The sequence below is a fragment of the Eucalyptus grandis genome, chromosome 3 (genome assembly GCF_016545825.1).
Source record: "Eucalyptus grandis isolate ANBG69807.140 chromosome 3, ASM1654582v1, whole genome shotgun sequence".
In the NCBI taxonomy this organism is placed as follows: Eukaryota; Viridiplantae; Streptophyta; class Magnoliopsida; order Myrtales; family Myrtaceae; genus Eucalyptus; species Eucalyptus grandis.
In genome coordinates this window covers 61,403,295-61,421,487 of record NC_052614.1, presented here as the reverse complement: position 1 = coordinate 61,421,487, position 18,193 = coordinate 61,403,295, and the positions used below count along the sequence as shown (strand labels likewise).

Below are 18,193 nucleotides of genomic sequence, written 5' to 3'. Positions count from 1 at the left end.
GGGGATGTCACCCCTTGCAACCATCAACAAGGTCAATCCTCATTGGCCCTTACCAGCGAACCGATGCTCTCCGATCCTTCTCAAGTCCGATGTTCTTGATCTTGATCTAGGCAAGAAGAAGCCAAATAGGGGACGGAGAAGATGATGAATATCACACCCATTAACCCCCTCCAAAAAGAAACAAGACAGTGGAAAATAAAAATAAAAAAATGGACAAAACTACCCATAATTGGCCCACAGAATATGCATCAAAGATGCATTTGTTTATCGACCGGCAAATAAGGTCATTATTAGAAACTAAATGATTATTCTGGATTTTTATTTGAAATAAATTTCACTTTATATCATTTTTTAAAAAAAAAAAAAGGGGGGAGAAGATATTTTGGGTTTTTATTTGGGATTTTTTCAAAAAAAATGGAAAAGGAGGAGAGGGAAATAAAAGGGCGAAAAATCAAAAAGAGAAAAAGGGCCACACGGGAGCCACCGGGCAACATCGTTCGCTGTCCTTCTCCCCACCCTCTCTTCTGCCCCCCCTCAAGTCGTGTTTTCCCTTTTCCTTTTCGGATTCGGATCGTACCTTTTTTTGCGCGCAATGCGAGCGCGGCGGAGCAGCCTCGACGAGATGGTAGCGACCGAGAGATGACGGCGACAGCGACGGCGACGAGGAGCGCGGCGGCGGCGGCGGCGGTGGTGTTTGCTTCGTCGATCGATTCGGCATTTTCCGACTTCTTCCTCTTTTGATTTTTCCTCATCGATTCGTGCCTCGAGAAGCCCAGGAAGCCCTAGATCTTCGAGAGCCTTTGACTCCGGCGTCCGGCGTCGCTTCGCCGGTCTCGCTTGCGGTTGGTTTCCTTCGTTCGCCCGTCGGTCGGCGCGGGTCGGCGCTTTGATTGCGCGGCCGCTTCCGGCGTGGATTTTTGGGGGGCCCGGAAGTTAGGGTTTTTGGGGATCGGTGCTTTCTCGGGGCGTGGCGGCGATGGAGCCTCGCGTGGGGAACAAGTTCCGGCTGGGCAGGAAGATCGGCGGTGGCTCCTTCGGAGAGATCTACCTCGGTCCGTCGTTGACTTGATTTTGCCGATCAACTTTTCTCTCTCTCTCTCTTGTCTTTTTTGTTTCTTGGGATTTTGGCTGTATTTGGCTGATGTTGGATGGTTGTGCAGGGACCAATATACAGACAAATGAAGAGGTCGCCATTAAGCTTGTGAGTGGCCTTTATAGTCTTCTTCTTCGTGCTTGTTTTGATGAATTTGTTTTGAGAGACCTTACAGCATAGTTTGGTTGATTTGGAATGCATAATAGCATGTTGTATAGCTATTTGTAGTCATATAACCAGTTTTTGAGGAGGAAATTGTTCTATTGGATCTAACTTTTATGGATGGGGAAGGTGGTGCTTCTTATCTTGTCTCTGGTGGAGCTAGAATTTGCATTTGTGCTTTTTCTCTCTGGTATGCATGCTGATAGAGTGATTACTATAATGGGTTACTGGTCTGGTGATTTTCAGGAGAACGTCAAGACAAAGCATCCTCAATTGCTATATGAATCGAAATTGTATCGGATCCTGCAAGGAGGAAGTAATGTTGCTTCTCCACGGCTTTGAATTTTGAACTTGATCTGTCAATGCTGTTACATTAACTACTCGTTCTGTGTCTTTGCAGCTGGGATTCCGAATGTAAGATGGTTTGGCGTCGAGGGAGAATACAATGTACTTGTGATGGATTTGCTCGGACCCAGCCTTGAAGATTTGTTTAACTTCTGTAGTAGGAAACTTTCCTTGAAGACTGTTTTGATGCTTGCAGATCAAATGGTTAGATTCGTTTACTTGCGATATTTTCATGGTTATAATTGTAGTGTCTGTGATCCCTGCTGACACTTATGTTTTTATTAGATTAACCGTGTCGAGTTTGTTCACTCGAAGTCATTTTTGCATAGAGATATCAAGCCAGATAATTTTGTGATGGGCTTGGGGAGACGGGCCAATCAGGTTTTTTATAGCTTTGACATATTGGATTTACTTTGTGATTTCTTTTTGGACCTAGTAAGATGTAATGTGGTTCTCTCCATACCTGTCCTCAGGTTTACGTTATCGACTTTGGTCTGGCCAAGAAATACAGAGATAGCTCAACTCATCAACACATTCCTTACAGGTGAGTTAAGCTTTTGAAGTGATTCTCTTTTTTGTTTGTTGCTTACATGCTTGTTTTAGTATTCGTACTTTTCTTCTTGCCATTGGCATTGGGTTATGTATCAGTATAATTATCGAAATGAAGGTCATGCGTCAATCCTTGTCTGAGTTTATAAAGATGATGTTACTTGCAGTCATGTTGAGCTTAACCCTGCATTGTTGAGGCAGTATTATTGTGATGATTGCATTCATTATCTTTTTTGAACCGAGATATTTTGTTAGTTAGTGAAAACCTGTTCTAGTACACGAGGATCATACAAGAACAATGAACAAAAATAACAAAAATTCTATGAAAAACTTGTCACACCACCCAATCTTTATGAGGGTGTAGAGTGTGGAGTGTCAAATAAATTTAAACTGGAAAGTGAGTTGCTTTTTCCATGTTTGAAGTCAATTATGGCCTTCTCCAACTCTCTCTGTCCTCCAGTTAACTGGTGGAGGCTAGAGCAGCAATTATTATGTTTTAGAGTGGCCACTCAAGACCATATGGACTGTGGAGTCTGGTGTCTGTTGCCATTGTTGTCACCTCAAAGAAATCAACTTTTTTTTTTGCTCTGATTTCAACTTTTTGATATATTGGTGTTTGTCTCAACAAATTCTACCATTCGAGGCTTTGGTTATCATGGTAAGCAGTTGCTTATTGTGTTAGTTGATTGAATATTCAGGGAAAACAAGAATTTGACTGGAACTGCAAGATATGCGAGCATGAACACTCATCTTGGCATTGGTGGGGCGACTTATTCTTTTTTTGGTGTTGGTTTCTTGTTTGTTTTATTTCCTTTCATTACTGATTTTTTCCCTTCTTTCGTTGGTCTATATAGAGCAAAGTCGGAGGGATGATCTAGAGTCTCTTGGTTATGTTCTTATGTATTTCCTAAGAGGAAGGTGACTGTCACTGTCTATATCATATATTGTAGATTAGGTGATAGGTTTCAGTTTGTTTCAGTAATTAGAGCTGCTACTTCCTTCGCAGTCTCCCTTGGCAGGGATTGAAAGCCGGAACCAAGAAACAAAAGTATGAGAAGATTAGTGAGAAAAAGGTTTCTACTTCAATCGAGGTATGTTGTCTCTTCGTGAGCATATGAGGTCATTTCTGGCTTTATGGACTCATGGATGTTGATGCTTTACAGGCTCTGTGTCGTGGTTATCCGACAGAATTTGCATCCTATTTTCATTATTGCCGTTCACTGCGATTTGATGATAAGCCAGATTATTCTTACTTAAAGAGACTATTTCGTGACCTCTTCATACGTGAAGGTTTTGTATACATTTCTACCAATGAATTCTCAGAATATTTTATGTATTTACTGCCAATGTAGATCATTTCATTATCTGTAAGTGAGCCACAGCATAAATTCCGCCTTCTCATTCTGCAAGTTGATTGCCTATCCAGGTTTCCAGTTCGATTATGTGTTTGATTGGACCATACTGAAATACCAGCAATCTCAAATGGCAACACCCCCATCTCGTGCACTGGTGAGTTCCATTTATGATCTGCTCAGGAAAGTGGAAAAAATGGAGAAAATGCAAGTTTGAGTGAGACTTTGGAAGTTTTTGTGGCAAGGAGGGGAGAATATATATGATGTGATGTATTTTCATTCCCATTTTCTTTACTGTTGGCTCCTTTACTTTAGCTAAAAATGATTAGTCGTTGTTTCTACTGTCAGGGTCTTGGTGCTGGACCCAGTTCTGGGATTCCCCCTGTTGCTGGCCATGTGGATAAGCAGACAGGTAGGAGCTGAATTTTGAATGTTTAAATGTCCTAATTGTCAGTGCTTGCTACCTGTTGACTTTTCCCTGGTATACTTTCCCAATTAATATGCATTAAGACTGGAATTTTCCAGGTGGAGAAGACAGTCGTCCAGTCGGTTTATCATCTATGGATCCTTCTAGAAGAAGGCTATCTGGGGCAACTGCAACTGCTGGAAGTTTCTCAAAGCAGAAGAGTCCAGTTACAAATGATGGTGCCATTTCCAAGGAAGCAATGGTAATTCTTTTGTCTTACCTTGATGTTTCTCTGTGTTATACTAAATGTATAGTATGAAAAATATATTTACGCTAAGTTTTGTTGAAAGATAGTCCAAGAGCCTCTTGGATGTTCTATTATATTTGCTTAACAACTGATGGTGCAATTTCTGAGGAAACAGTGGTAAACAGCTGGTAACACTATTTGGAATTATAGTGGAAGGATAGAATTACTAGGCAAACTATTGGAAAGGAAAGCTATCTTCAACTTTTCAGAATGGAAGGGAAAAAGGCGCTAAGTTTTGGAGTGGAAAAACCCTTCCTGGGTCAACATATTTTGTTCTTTTCATTTTTGGAGTATTGGGGAGAAAGACGTATATTTTCATGGGCTTTCTGAATGTGTCTTTAATGGTCACTCAGAAAGGCAAAATTGTGCAGGATTATTGGTGAATTAATGTCATTTTCCTTCCTTTTAGACAGGCAAAAGAAATCATTGTTTCTTTTCCTACATTCAACTCCAGTTCTGCCTTTCTTTTCTGCCCTTTTTACCAAACATATCAAGAAATTGGTTTTTTTTATAAACAGAGGTTCCTGTTTGAAGCACTGGTAATTACTCATCTTTTGGATGAGTTGGGAATCTTCATGTATTGAAGAGAAACAAGCATATTTTTGAGTATGTGTGTAGGAGCAGTTTGGGTGGGGTCAGATTAAGTTGGTGAAGTTGCTGCATTATACTGATCTTCATATGGACCCTCAGTTGAGGATGGAGGACCACCTGTGGTTTCAGTGAATTTTGCTAGGGTGTTGAGCATTGTTATCAGATGGTGTATAATATTACCCATCATTGTATCATTGCTAGGGTGTCAAGCATCTATATTGGATTGCTACTTACCTTATGTGAGTATTTGTTATTTGAATGTATGGGGTTGCGAAGGGCATGGTTTTCAGCAGAAAGCACTGGGACTTTTGTTGTTAGTTTTGCTGGTAGTTTCATAATAATTTGCATTTTAATTTGGCGAAGCATGGGAAAATGGAGATTTTGCAACACTTTTTTGGCAGACACTCAGACAGAACGACTCTGGTTGTAGAATTATCCTAGTAAAGTGTTTGGGTGGACTCAAGAATGCAGAAGCAAATTTCAAGTAGTTAAAAGCTGATCTTGTGGGCACACTGTATTTTTGCGACTTCGTCCATTGTAACTTTTACTTAATGGTCAATTAAGTGAGTGTTTCATGTATTTTAGTTGGTGTAACTATTTTGAAAAGTATTATGTCACCTCTTAAATATACATGAAACATTTATGTGGTGGTATAGATAATAGTCCTCATTTCTTTGTTCACATAGCTCACAATGTGTCTTTGGAATGCATAGATATCAAGTTCAGCATTTTTGGGGCGTTCAGGCGGATCGTCAAGGCGGGCAGCAATTTCCAGCAGCCGTGAAGCGTTTATGGGTGGTGAGTCTGATTCCCATCGTGCTCGCACGACAGAAGCCAGTCCTGGAGCAGTCCGCAAGATTTCAAGTGGCCAAAGAAGTTCGCCAGTCGGTTCCTCGGACCCTAGGCAATCATCCTCTGGGAGAAATGCGGTGCACCTTAAGAATTATGAAAACGCCCTAAAGGGCATTGAGAGGCTCCACTTTGACAGTGACGAGAGGGTTCATTTTTAATGGCCAGTTTCGCAGATCGTTGTAAATCAAGAACCCTTCCATTCAGACTTTGTGGTAGAATAGGCTACTCTCTGGGGGAATTGACCAAGTTAAGCATCCAACTCCAGGTATCTAATGGTATGCTTCGCTGTGCTGCTATATATCGCTGGAATCTTAAATCCTTGGATTCAACAAGCGGGGAATCATGCGAAGCGCGATGCGTCATCTTTGGGAGATGGATATCCTTGGCCCCTTTTTTCCTTTAAACCTTTTTAGTCCTTTTCCCTGTGACTCCCTCCGGCAGTCGCTGTCTCTGTGTGCTTCCCTCTTTAAGTTTTACTTTAGCAGTATAACACGAATATTGATTTTCAGAATTTTCTTTTGGCCCTGTAAATTGGCCCTTGTATTTGTTTATTGAATCATACTCAGTACACAGTCGCTACAGTCGCTGAATGTTCCATTCATTTCCATTTGGCTCGATTAACGGAGGACTTCCAAATCGACATGTTTGATTGTTCGTGCAACTAGATTGTGGCAAAGAGGTGCGAAATGTAATTTTGTGGACATCCAAACCGTTAGGCGAAAATGTGGATTGTCTGGCCACTCGATCGAGGCGGTGCGTGCGGTGCAAATGCTGATGGGAGTTCGTTTCTTCGATCGTGGAGTCGGTGGTAATGGTGAAGTAGATTCGAACATGAGTCGGGTTTAAATGATTGCTCGTAGAGAAACCTCAATGAAAAAGATGATACAGGAGGAGAAAGGATAAATTCCTCGAGAGATCGGACATGCAGGTGAGAGGTCAGTTTCGAAGTGTTATCACTCGGTTCTTCCGCATGTTGGAATCACTAAAGTGAAGGTAAATTGAGAAGTAGATGAAAAATCTCGCTTGAACATTACAGAGCTGAACACAGATGAGAAGAGCCATAACCAAGACAAGACGATGCGATACTGAATCAGTGCCCATTCTCTGCTTTTTAGTTATTACGATAGTCGGCTTGTTGCTTCCGACTGTGGCACTAGTCATCGCCACACTAGTCATCGTGCTTAAAGAAATTGCTTTCCCCCCCTTTCTTTACAAGTAACCCGCAACTTGTGATGAATACATACAGAGTGAAGATACAGCGGGGAGCCTGAAATCGCAGTCTGGGACTAACCAGCTCCATTTTCCGGCGAGAGGAGTTGCAAGAGCTCAAGTAATTTTCCCTTTTCGGTTCATCAAGTCATGATAGTACAAGAGGAGGCACGTTGGTTGGCCGAGAATGCAGAATATGAACCAGAAGACCATATTCCCCACCTGAAATATTAACTCAGGAATATGGATTCAGGACACGAGATGAAGCGGGCGAATGAGTCGACATAGTAAAGGAAAATGACACCATACCATTGAGTTGTTGAACTTATCTTGAAGGTAATTGGTGAACAGCATCAGAGGAACCTGTCCAAAGAATATTTACCAAGCTGAAACCCATATGAAAGAGATGCTACGAAGTGCGCAATTCAGTTCTCTCCACACATGTTCGATAGGTACATACAGAAATAGAATGGGGTGGGTCAAGCTCTAAATCATCTTACCTGGAACATAATGCCAATAAATGCCCAAAACTTGAATATGTGGCAAGGGACGGCGATGCACAACTGCTCAAGTCAGAATAAAAGAAATTCAGTATATCTTGCTCATGTCCTGAGAATATTCTAGTCATGAAGTATCAACCAGCAACAGACTTAGGTTGGGGAAAATTGCCACTGAACTATTACCTTACATTCGTGTTAATCTCAAAACCCAAAATCAAAAGAGAAATTAGAAACACATTATTTCTTGCTTAGGTCATAAGAGCATTTTATTCATTAAGTATTCTAGACAAATAGAAAAAACCAGATACCTTATTTGGTGAAATAGCTAACAAATGAAATAAACACGATGATCCCAAAAGGCCTACCTCATGGAAGATGGCAGACACTAAAAAGACAATCAAAACAGCAACCATCTGAAATTGAAGAGAACCAAACAAGAAAAAAAGATTAGAGTCTTGGTCAAGAAATTGCAATGTATTTCAGAGACCCTAAAATTAAAGTAGCAGAAGAATCCCAACCGATTGAAAAGAAAGATGAGGTGGAAAATACATGAACATACTGCCATATGCATATTATCAACCACTTCTAGCTGTAGAGCACTTTGACAGACAAATTTCTTATCAAGAAAAACTAAAGAGATAAGAGCCTATAACCCGTATACTCACTAAATCTGGATAAACAAAGACCAACAGGATAGATTGGCCACCTGATGGGTCTGGTTTTCACGGTCTTATGAGTTCATTGTAGCATTCATATTGAGAATGTGAAGATCACCCAATTAGGAGAGTGATCTCTGAACAGAGAGTATCATCCATATAAGAAATCTTGACAAATAAGATAAATAATTTTGCAGACAATTCTTGAACAACGTGATGCAGAGATAATTGAATCTTGGAAATTGGAATCCCTGAGGGGATCAAACATGCGCTAGAGTGGCAAGGTAATTTAAGATTTATTATGTCTCCAAGAAAGCCCGTCGAATAGTTGGAATTTTATGCTCTTTGTTGCAGAGACTAATAGATAACTGATATTTAAGAAGACTAAGGTAAAGAAAGAACAATTCTTTTTCGACTAAGAGTGCGTTTGCTTCACGGAATACATTTTCGGGGAAAACATTTTCCTCATTTTCCGGCGTTTAGGTCGCTCAAGAAAATGAGTCAACGGAAAACTTTTTTTTTTTTTTTGGTAAAAGGTAAGAATCAACGGAAAACATTTTCCTAGTCAACGGAAAATGTTTTCCAAGCACAACTTAAATTCAGGGATTTCCCCTTTGAATGGACCATAAACATTTTCCAAATCTACCAAAACTTAGATTTGATGCTTGGTTTACAAAAAATTATTCTTATAAAAATATATTTTAATATAAAATTGAATTGGAATTTTTTAATTTTAAAAATTAAAATTTGGAAAACATTTTAAATTTAAAAATAAAAAGTTCGAATTTGCTTCTTTTTCTTTTTCTTTTCTTCCTTTTTGTTTTTGCTTCTTCTTCACCTGTCACTAGCCACAAGGATGGCTAGTGAGCTCTAGCCTCACCAGATCGAGCGATCTCATGGCCTTCGACAACAATGCTTGAGCTTGCCCAAGGCCGATAAGCCTCAAGCCTCGCTAAATCGGGTGAGCTCATGGCCTCCAGCAATGAGGCTCAAGCCTCACCAGATTGGGTGAGCTTGTCGCCAGCCCGGCGACAGCTGGAGCTCATCCCTTGTAAGCCAACTGAAACGAACTACTAGAGGAAGCATAAGGGATGGTGTGAGGAAGCTGAGGAGTGAAGGACAAGAAGAAGGAAAAAGAGAAAGAGAAAAAAGGAAATAAAAAGAAAGAAAATAAAAGTAAATAAAAAACAACAATATTAAAAATTTGAAGTTTTTTAAATTAAAAATTCATATTTTTTCTGTGATGAAGTGTGAAATTATTTTTTAATGAGATCCAAATGGTAGAAAACATTTTCAATTATACATCACCAAACAAAGGAAAACAAATCGTATTCTTGGAAAATGCTTTTCCGGAAAACATTTTCCTTTTTTTTTTTTTTTTTGGTAAAGGAAAACATTTTCCTTTATCATTGAGTTTTCCGTGAAACAAACGCACCCTAATATCCCAAAGTAATGCAGCTTCAGATGCTTCAGTTTTTTATTCTAGTATTCAGCAAAAGGTCAAGCTTATGTGTCAGGCATTGAAGGTCAACTTACTCCACTAGTATCAATAGGTGATGTAGGAGAAGTACACTGCCTGGACATAACACTGAAGTATGCAAACATTCTAAAGCAAAGAGAGGGATCAACTACCTTTGGTATCCCATTTCTCAAACAAGGCAAATATATGTGGCGAATCATCCATTTGTGAACAGGCTGCAACAAACGAGAAATTCAATAACTAACAATCTTCATATGTCAAGTTCTTCAAAAAGATTAGAGGCTTTATTGTGCAATCAGGGAGCATGTGAGCAGCATTTCCTTTTCTTCTTTTGGATGAGTGTAATTTTACAATCTAGAGCAACAGAGTTTCAGAAATGGGAATAGAAGAAAATAATAATAATTTTGCACAAAAAGTATTGGCTGAAAAATATAAGGATCATACTTCTTATTGCTGATGACCTGAAGCTAAATCTTGTTCCATGATACGGAAGTCAAGAAAAATTAGACACGTGTTGACAAGCAGAAAACTAGGCAGCAGGCTCCTTCCTCTCTTTTCTTGTAAATTTTACCACCTTGTTAAGTTGCTATTTGACCACAAGTTTAAAGGTGCCAGGCACACAATACTACCATCTCATTTTGAGATGAGACAAGAAGAAGATTTGTGCACCATGACTTTTGTAACCAGAACTTCCTCAGTTCAGTCAACAAATAAAGGTTTTCCAAGTAATGGGAAGTTTCCATTCCCCTATAAAACTCATGGAGAGTTTCATCTGAGATCTTGTAAGAAATCCAAGCAAAGGCCTCATTGAACTAAAACCATGCGTCGCTAATATTATTGCAGGTGGTGATAAATTACACATTAAAGATTTTATATTTCGAGAAAGAAATAGGAAACGGCCACAGCATTAGAGCCAAAAACATGACCAGTTTTGCATGAGACAAATACAAGCAGAGGAACATACCATATTCCACAGTCTCCAGTACTGATAATATCCCCAAGTTCAAGAGCATGGAAGGACCAAAAATGACAAAAAATCGAAATCAGCAAGGCACCAATAAAAAACCAAGAAACCTAAATATAGTACTGTGACATTACCTCGTCCACTGTTTTTGCATTCCACCAGTCTTTATAGAATTCACGGTCACCAAAGCGAAGAAGTTCTGCAAGTATATTTAACCTGGAGAAACCCTTAGATATGTCTTGAAATCCTTTAGTACAATAATCAAAGAAATGAGAAAATCCTAAAACTATTGTGCATAAAAGTTCTGTTCTTTTTCGCCAGCATGTACAAAGAGTTCATACTACACCCATGAGAGACAAGCTTCACATGTTTCAAAAAGATTTGGAGACAAATTTTTGCTTCTAATTTATTTGATGGATCTTGGAAATGGAAAAGCTTGTTTGAGGAATGAAGATAATACCAGAGGTGGAAGAAACAGTAGAACATGCAGAGCCACACATATAGATTTGGAACTGAAAGCTTCAAAATCCTCTCAATGGCATATAAAAGGTTTCCTTTCAAAGGGTGTTGTGAGTTCTGGACAATAGGATTTATATACTGCAAAAATTGACAGCAAGAACAGGTCAGATCTGCAAATATATGGACTACTCATCAAATGATATAGGAGCTCACCTGTTCAATGATAAACCCCATGACTCCTGTGAATATCACTAACTTGACAAGTTGGCGAGCCACCCAAGCTTTTCGGACGCATGAAGTGCGAGGATAGCTGAGCTGCATAGAGGTGCATCATCATTAGTAGAGTGCTTTCCAACCTCATCATCTAAGTAAGAGTTCTACCTATGTATTTGTGCCACAAAAGAAAGAGCACACAACATGAACAATGCAAGAGCTCTTAAAGACTACCATATAGCATTACCGAAAAAAAAAAAAACAGTAAGTGCCAACGCAATCCCAATACAAAGCTAAATGGACATGAACGAATGATGAAATATTTGGGCTCCACCAATTAGTTACAGTGAGCAATAAAAAGCATACTTCTGCAATGGAAAAGCCATGCACCAACCATATTTGACAGCTAAACCATCATCAGAGAAGGCAGCAGAAGAAATAAATGAAAACAAGACCTTTCCATCTCAACATTGGTATGAAGAATGGCTAGATTTCTCTTGCGCCTCCCTCATGCTTTTCTTTCTATGTTTTCCCAGTATTGCATAAGACATATTAAACCCATTACCAAAATGAAAAACAAGAAAATGTTATCTGGTGAGAAAATTAAAGAGAAACCTTGCCAGCGGCCACATTTTGCTCTTAAGAAGTGCAGGGCTATGGCATCTAGAAACTCAACAATACTTGACGCCGTGCACACAGGCCTGGGAGTTAAGATAGGTCTCAATATCAGAAGAGGGCCTGCTATGGCACCTCACCTATGAGGGAAGGACTAAGAACCAGCCAGGGACCACTCGGCACCCTATAATCAGCTTTCCACCCAAAAATTACTTCACAAACTCAATTGAGAAACCCCTGAGTGTCATTAAAATAGGGGAAACACACCATATATGTATATTAGCCAATCTGCAATTGACTGTGTTACCAGTACATTCTAGACAAGCAATTCATGACAATAAAACGCTCTACAGAGAGAAAACAAACACTCAATGTTCCATTACCTGGTAACACAATGTAGGAGCGACCATGAAGTAGACCAACTTCTTGAAGTTAACATCGTACAAGTACTCCAAATTCAAAGAATTAGGAACAACGTCACCCTGGCATAAAAAAGAGCATCATTGACAAGTAGCAGAGGCTTCATGAAAGATGCACTTGTCAATCGATAGATTGACATAGCAACAAAAGAAGGAGAGCACCACAGAGATAAAATGGCATCTAGAGTGAATGCTGACATGAAATATTATAAAGCAGCTTCTCAACATTGTAGCAGATTTGGTAAGTACAAGTTCTATCAAATTTAAGTCAAGTTTATTCACACGAATCTGTTTTACAGAAAGTAGTAGTAACTTCATATAATAAACTGTCACCTTCTCCTTCTCAGCTGACTTGGCAAGAGACCGCATGTCATAGCTTGTGTGAGCATATGATACCAATTTTAGCCACACAATGCAGGAAAAAAGCATCAGCGTGACACCTGATAGAACAGCGGAATCACATCTGCACAAATTGAAGTCACTTTGACATCAGGCTCCTCATGTTATACCGGACCTGAAGGGATGCTGCCAAATTGTTGATCTACCCTGATGTTATGCTGATGAAATGATGCCAATGCGAGCACCTCGATTGTTGAAGCACTGAGATACTCCTACCAACAACCTTTTCTAATAGAATATAAAAACGACTTCTCTAGTGCTAACTAATTTAAACTCCTTAGAGATGTCAACTTCAAAGAGATACAAGATATTAGACGCGTCTGAATAAATTTAGAGGAAGCATCAATTCTGTAAAGGTGCTTTGCCCAGTTTCAGCTGCATTAACAAAAGAAGAAAATAATAGCAAAAGAGAGAGGGGTTCCTGACATCCAGTGAAAATTGATATCAATTTGGAACATGGATGCTGACAAATCCAGTTCAAAGGAAAATTAAAAAACCTAGCTCAATGTTCATACTACCATACTTGCAGACGAAAGCACACTAGAAGGAAGTTAATAAGGATGCAAAACCAACCTGAGGATCACAAGAACTGGATAAAGAACGGAGGCTGTTGTAATAATAATGTGGAGACAGACAATAACCTGCAAGCATAAGCCAGAGTCAAAGATGAGACAACTGTCCTGTACTTTGCTTTCCCGGATTTAGCCCCAGAAGCAACCTGAAGTACTGTTGTGCCAAGCATCAGAAGGACAAATACTGGCTAATAAAGCTAATCTCCGATAAATATCTAACATTCGAACTTCTATGAATATAGTTTCAACTTAAAAAATCTAGATAAGAACGGACAGGTGGAAACAAAAGCTTAGGAACTAACAGGTTAAAGTGACGATGGCCATAAGAATAAGCGCTGCTCAAAGTGGCCTCTTGAAATAATTGCTAATACTTTTTATGATTGCTTTGAATGCTAGTAAAATCACCCAGAAATCAGATCTCTTAATGGACAAGGGGCACTGAGCCTAGCATTTTTACTTCTTCAACATAAAAACTAAATCTTGCATGACTCAAGAATACCCTTTGCCTTTATGAAGTCCCTACTCTTATTCTGATCAGTCTGCCAAGCGCAAAATGAGACACAATTTAGTAGCAAATACAAGCCCGTCATTTCAACACTATATGTTCACATCAAGAAAGGAAGGGGTTTGTCTGCTGGAGATTTATGTACATTTCTGAAGTTTCAAGATGTTGATTTTAAGTTGCTTCCAATCTGTATCCTAAGTAGTTATTCTTTCCTTAAAACAGCATAGCAACTTGACCTGACGAACAGAATATTTGTCAAATGGTGCTATTAACTTACTGGCTCTGGAAGATACTTATGTTGTGCCAGCTTCTCCACAAAAAAAGCAGAAAGGGGGAAAACCGGTAGTGAGAGGCTGTAGAAGAGCAGAATAAGGAGCTAATCAGTTCATAGGAATTTTAAGGTCAAGTCGTTAGAATTAATAGAAAAAAGCAGCAGCCAGCACACATTACCAACACATGAGAAGCGGCCAATCTCGTAATGATCTTGAACTAAACCAGAAACCCGATTTAATTAACCATCCATACTGCAAAAGAAATTAAAAAGTAAACATCCAAAATTTGGGTCCTGATAGAAAAGCCTTGAGGATCAAAAGAAATGGGATGAGCATTAGGGAAACTCAGCATGAGCTAAAAGAATCGAACAAGTATTCGTCTGCTCTTTTTGGCTAATTGTAATAGCTAAAAGACAAAAAGATTCAATTGATTGCACGAGTCGAACCTTCATTAGGTTCTCAATGATAAGTCTGCTGTTAACCGCAACAAGCACTACTATACAGAGGTTGAAGAGACCTGCATGGCTCTGTCATAAAAAAAAGGAAGTGGATTTTAGTCATGCACATTCTAAGTTCAGGCTATACATATGGCTAAAAGCTCTACTGACAGCATGACGCATCATGACCAATTTGATTTAAAATCTCAAATAGTTTCTATATTTATGACTGGATAACTGATATAGAAAACATTACTCTGTTGAAAAGAGAACCACACTTATGCATTCTAGCAGGTAAATTACAGTGCAGCATCTCCAGACCCACTGGAAATGAAAAAAATTATCTGCATATGAGCTGATTTAGAAGTCAAATGCAACCAGGGACCTCCCCTGAATCGCGGACAGTGGGAATGCAGCGAAGCGGAATGAAACCATTTCCTCAACCTTCACACCTCAACCGGAAAAGAGAAAAAAAAAAAAAAAAAAAAAAAAAAAAAAGAGAAGAATTACAGAATGGTGCAGCATTGCAAATTACAGCTCGCAGGAGAAAAGGCCTATCTTTCACTAGAAAGAACTGATAGCAAGCAAGTGTTGATATGAGACACCAATAATCAATACTTGCAGACAGTTCTAATCAACAGAATCTCTCCAAGCTCTAACGAAGAACTTCGAATAATACCCGATCTAGCAACAATTCAGATTCCCATAGTAGCAAAACTTAAGCTAGAAATTTGAGTTACAAAGAACTGCCAAATCCTGCAAGTAAACTGAAATTCAGAAGCAAAGCCACTTATCGATGCTTCTGCACAGGCACTCACGACGTAAAATTACAAGCGCATCTGCAGTCAAACCATTCCAACTGAATTACTAAAGCACGAGTTGCGCTGACCTGCTTGAATATATTATCGGAGCTAAGAGGACTCTCTCTCACTGTCCGGTGCGCCGGAGCCGACGGCCGGTACGCGAACTTCGCCACCGCATCCCGCCCTCCGCCTTCCCCTGCCCCGGCCTTCTCGTTGCTCGCGGAATTCGCCGACTCCGCCGGGCTTTCGCCGCCGCCGCCGCCGTGATCCCCGTCGTCGCAGCGAGCCGATTTGGCCGCGGAGTCGCCGCCGCGCGAATCCTCGGCCGCGTCCTCGGCGCCGGTCGCGGCCGGCTCCGATCCTCCTCCGGCGCGTCGCCTGCGGAGGAGGGGCTCGGATCCGCGGCGCCGGCGCCGGCGACGGTCTCGACGGTGCCGACGGTCTCGACAGTGCCGACGTTCTCGAGCGAGTCCATAATCGCCATTGAAGCGGCCGGGGGCGCGATCACGGCGGCAACCGCGGGATGGTGCGGGCACGCGGGGAAGCTTCGAGAGATATGGCGGTGAGCGTTGGCGTTGCTGTATGTGCTAGAGAGAGAAAGAGTCCATGCAGAGGAGAGAGAAAGTGGCGAGGAATGTGCGGGGAAGCGAGGCGGTGGTCTGCAATCTGGAAGGTAGAGAGAGAGAGAGAGAGAGAGATTAAGGTAGACGCCGAGCAAAGGTGGTGATGTAAAGAGGTGAAGTTTTAGAGAGAGAGAGAGAGAGAGAGAAGGAAAGTTCTTTCCGAGAACTGGTGCATCGATGCTTGGGCCTTTTTATCCATTCGTCGAACCTCGAGATCCGCCGGCCGTCTGACCGGAAAACTCACCCGCCGGACGCCGGGCGGCGGCTCGGCCGGACACTTTTTTTTTTTTTTTGCTTGGTTAATTATTTCGACCGATACAAATGATTGTTTTCTTTTCTTTTTTGGTAGCGGAAGTAAGTTTCGAAAGCATTCGTCTCTTGCAAAAACAATCCAAGCAAGATGTCCCCTAGGTGAAATGAAAAAATCACACGGTGCAACCAATTGCGTCGGTTTGGGTACATGCATCGCAAATCCCGATTTGAACCGGGAAATGCTCTATGAGAATGAGTAAATTGCGTGCGATAAGGTGCGTGTCGATGCATGCAATGACACAAGGTGTAGCCAATTGTGTTGGTTCGGATATATGCAGTATGAATTTTGATATGATAATGAGTAAATTGAGTGTGGTTAGGTGCATGTCCAATGCATGCAATGATGCACGATGCAGCCACTTACGTCGGTTCGATTATATGCATTGTGAATTTCGATCAAAACCGTGAAATGCTCTATGAGAACGAGTAAATTACGTGCATTTAGGTGCATGTCTAATGTATGAAATGATTTTTTTAGCAGTGAAATTAGCCGCTATAATTGATCTTATGTGATTCCATTCACACAATATGTAGTGCTACTTATCGACCATAAGAGGTTTCGGACGCTATAATTGACTTTATGTGATTCCATTCACACAATATGAAGTATTATTTATTGATCACAAGTGGTTTTGGACAATTCGATGCTAGGAACAAATGTTCGAAAGCGAATTCATCTATTTACTCCCGAATCGACCCGATCTATCGACATCCATCCATTCCTTATTCATTACATTTTACCAATCAAATGAAGCAGATCTTGTCGTATTTCATGCCATTTTTTACTCTTTAGACTGATTTCGACACGCGATAGATCGCTTCCGCGTGCTTTCCTGACGGGAAAGAGAACTTACCTTTTGAGGATGGCGAAATGTTCCAAAGCGAACGGATGAGGCATAAAGATTTCCCAAACTTGTACGTCGGTATACTTTACATAGAAAAATAAAGTTTCGATTTTCACGAAACCGATCATGCAACATCCCAGGGGGGAAAAAAATAAGTCGTTTGAGAACGACTCTCGAACCTTTGACTCGTCCGCAAGTTGCCCATTGGAACAAACCGAGAGATCCCGACACGCCTAAGTAAACTGCCCCTCCTCGAAATCTCGGATGCTTGGAAACCGTCGTTAACAGATCACACCCTCATTAACAAAAGGATTAAATTGTCCCTTTTAGAAGACCGAAAGAAACGTGGACGGGAGATCCGTGCACCCAGCTAGTAGATATGTCAACGTAAAAGATGCTACGTCACGTCAGCCCCGACGTCGGATTTTGAAAACGATAATTACCCCCAATGTCACGCTTATCGATACTACTTTCCAAAACTTCATTTCGAGAAAATGAGGCCAGGGTCGTTCCCTTCGATGGTCAGACACTGCCAAAGCCCGAATGCAAGAAATGAACTGTGTTTTTGCCATTCTTGACAAAAGCTGCTGGGTACCATCCCCACCATAAAATCATCGACCCCCTTAGGCTATGATTGAACAGAGGGTGGGGCCATAATGTCGTAAGGAGGCTGACATGTTTAGGAGTTGACCGGATCTAGGATGTAGGTCTTTTGACCCAACAACGGCCGACCATTGAAGGCCTAAACCGAAGTTCAAGTAAATGCAGGCGTAGAACAAACAGTGGGAAGACAATGATTCGCTGAAACTACTCTGCCCGAAGTTTCCTTCCATGAGAAGGAAAGAGATGCGGCACACGCCTATCTTTCCTACCAGTCAAACCTTGGCTGGACGGCCCTGGGACGCAACGCAATTTCTCAGACGTCGGCTCCACGAAGTACCGGGGAAGGTAGACTTGTCAGCGTCCGGCCGTTCCTGCTGGATAGAGATTGAATATGACCCACAAAAGATCAGTAAAGAGACGCGGAGTTGGAAGTTTCTGCGGCTCTCCTAAACGGGCCATAAGGACCAGAAAAAGGTCTCCTGCTTCACCTCTAATCTGACGGTAGTCCGGCATTACAGACTGACATATGCTTAAACATTTGACAAGGTCACAGGGGAACAGAGGGACGGCCGAAAACTGGAGTAACTACAGACCTTCTCGATACAAAGTATGGCAGAACAAAAATTCGAGCAGTGCATAAACACCAGCAG

The 18,193-nt window shown here is 41.0% G+C and overlaps 2 protein-coding genes across 2 annotated transcripts; one reads left to right on the top strand and one right to left on the bottom strand.

The window, feature by feature from the left end:
* Positions 1–472: 472 nt before the first annotated feature.
* LOC104438077 (casein kinase 1-like protein 2) lies at positions 473–6,311 on the top strand. Its single transcript, XM_010051154.3, has 14 exons — positions 473–1,052; positions 1,161–1,201; positions 1,502–1,571; positions 1,656–1,804; positions 1,886–1,981; positions 2,074–2,144; positions 2,848–2,909; positions 3,004–3,067; positions 3,156–3,240; positions 3,313–3,439; positions 3,576–3,658; positions 3,850–3,913; positions 4,027–4,169; positions 5,519–6,311. The coding sequence occupies exons 1-14, from the start codon at positions 977–979 to the stop codon at positions 5,813–5,815; spliced, it is 1,428 nt and encodes a 475-aa protein (XP_010049456.1). The 5' UTR covers positions 473–976; the 3' UTR covers positions 5,816–6,311.
* Positions 6,312–6,628: 317 nt separating this feature from the next.
* On the bottom strand, positions 6,629–18,056 carry LOC104438076 (diacylglycerol O-acyltransferase 1A). The gene is made up of 18 exons (XM_039309890.1): positions 18,009–18,056; positions 17,822–17,914; positions 15,247–15,747; positions 14,367–14,447; positions 14,099–14,172; positions 13,926–14,001; positions 13,145–13,212; positions 12,506–12,635; positions 12,137–12,235; positions 11,139–11,240; positions 10,927–11,063; positions 10,601–10,682; positions 10,467–10,487; positions 9,655–9,717; positions 7,732–7,779; positions 7,367–7,429; positions 7,176–7,229; positions 6,629–7,088 (listed from the first exon to the last, which is right to left on the bottom strand). Exons 1-18 carry the CDS (start codon positions 18,054–18,056, stop codon positions 6,984–6,986), a joined length of 1,845 nt encoding a protein of 614 aa, XP_039165824.1. The 3' UTR covers positions 6,629–6,983.
* Positions 18,057–18,193: the final 137 nt, after the last annotated feature.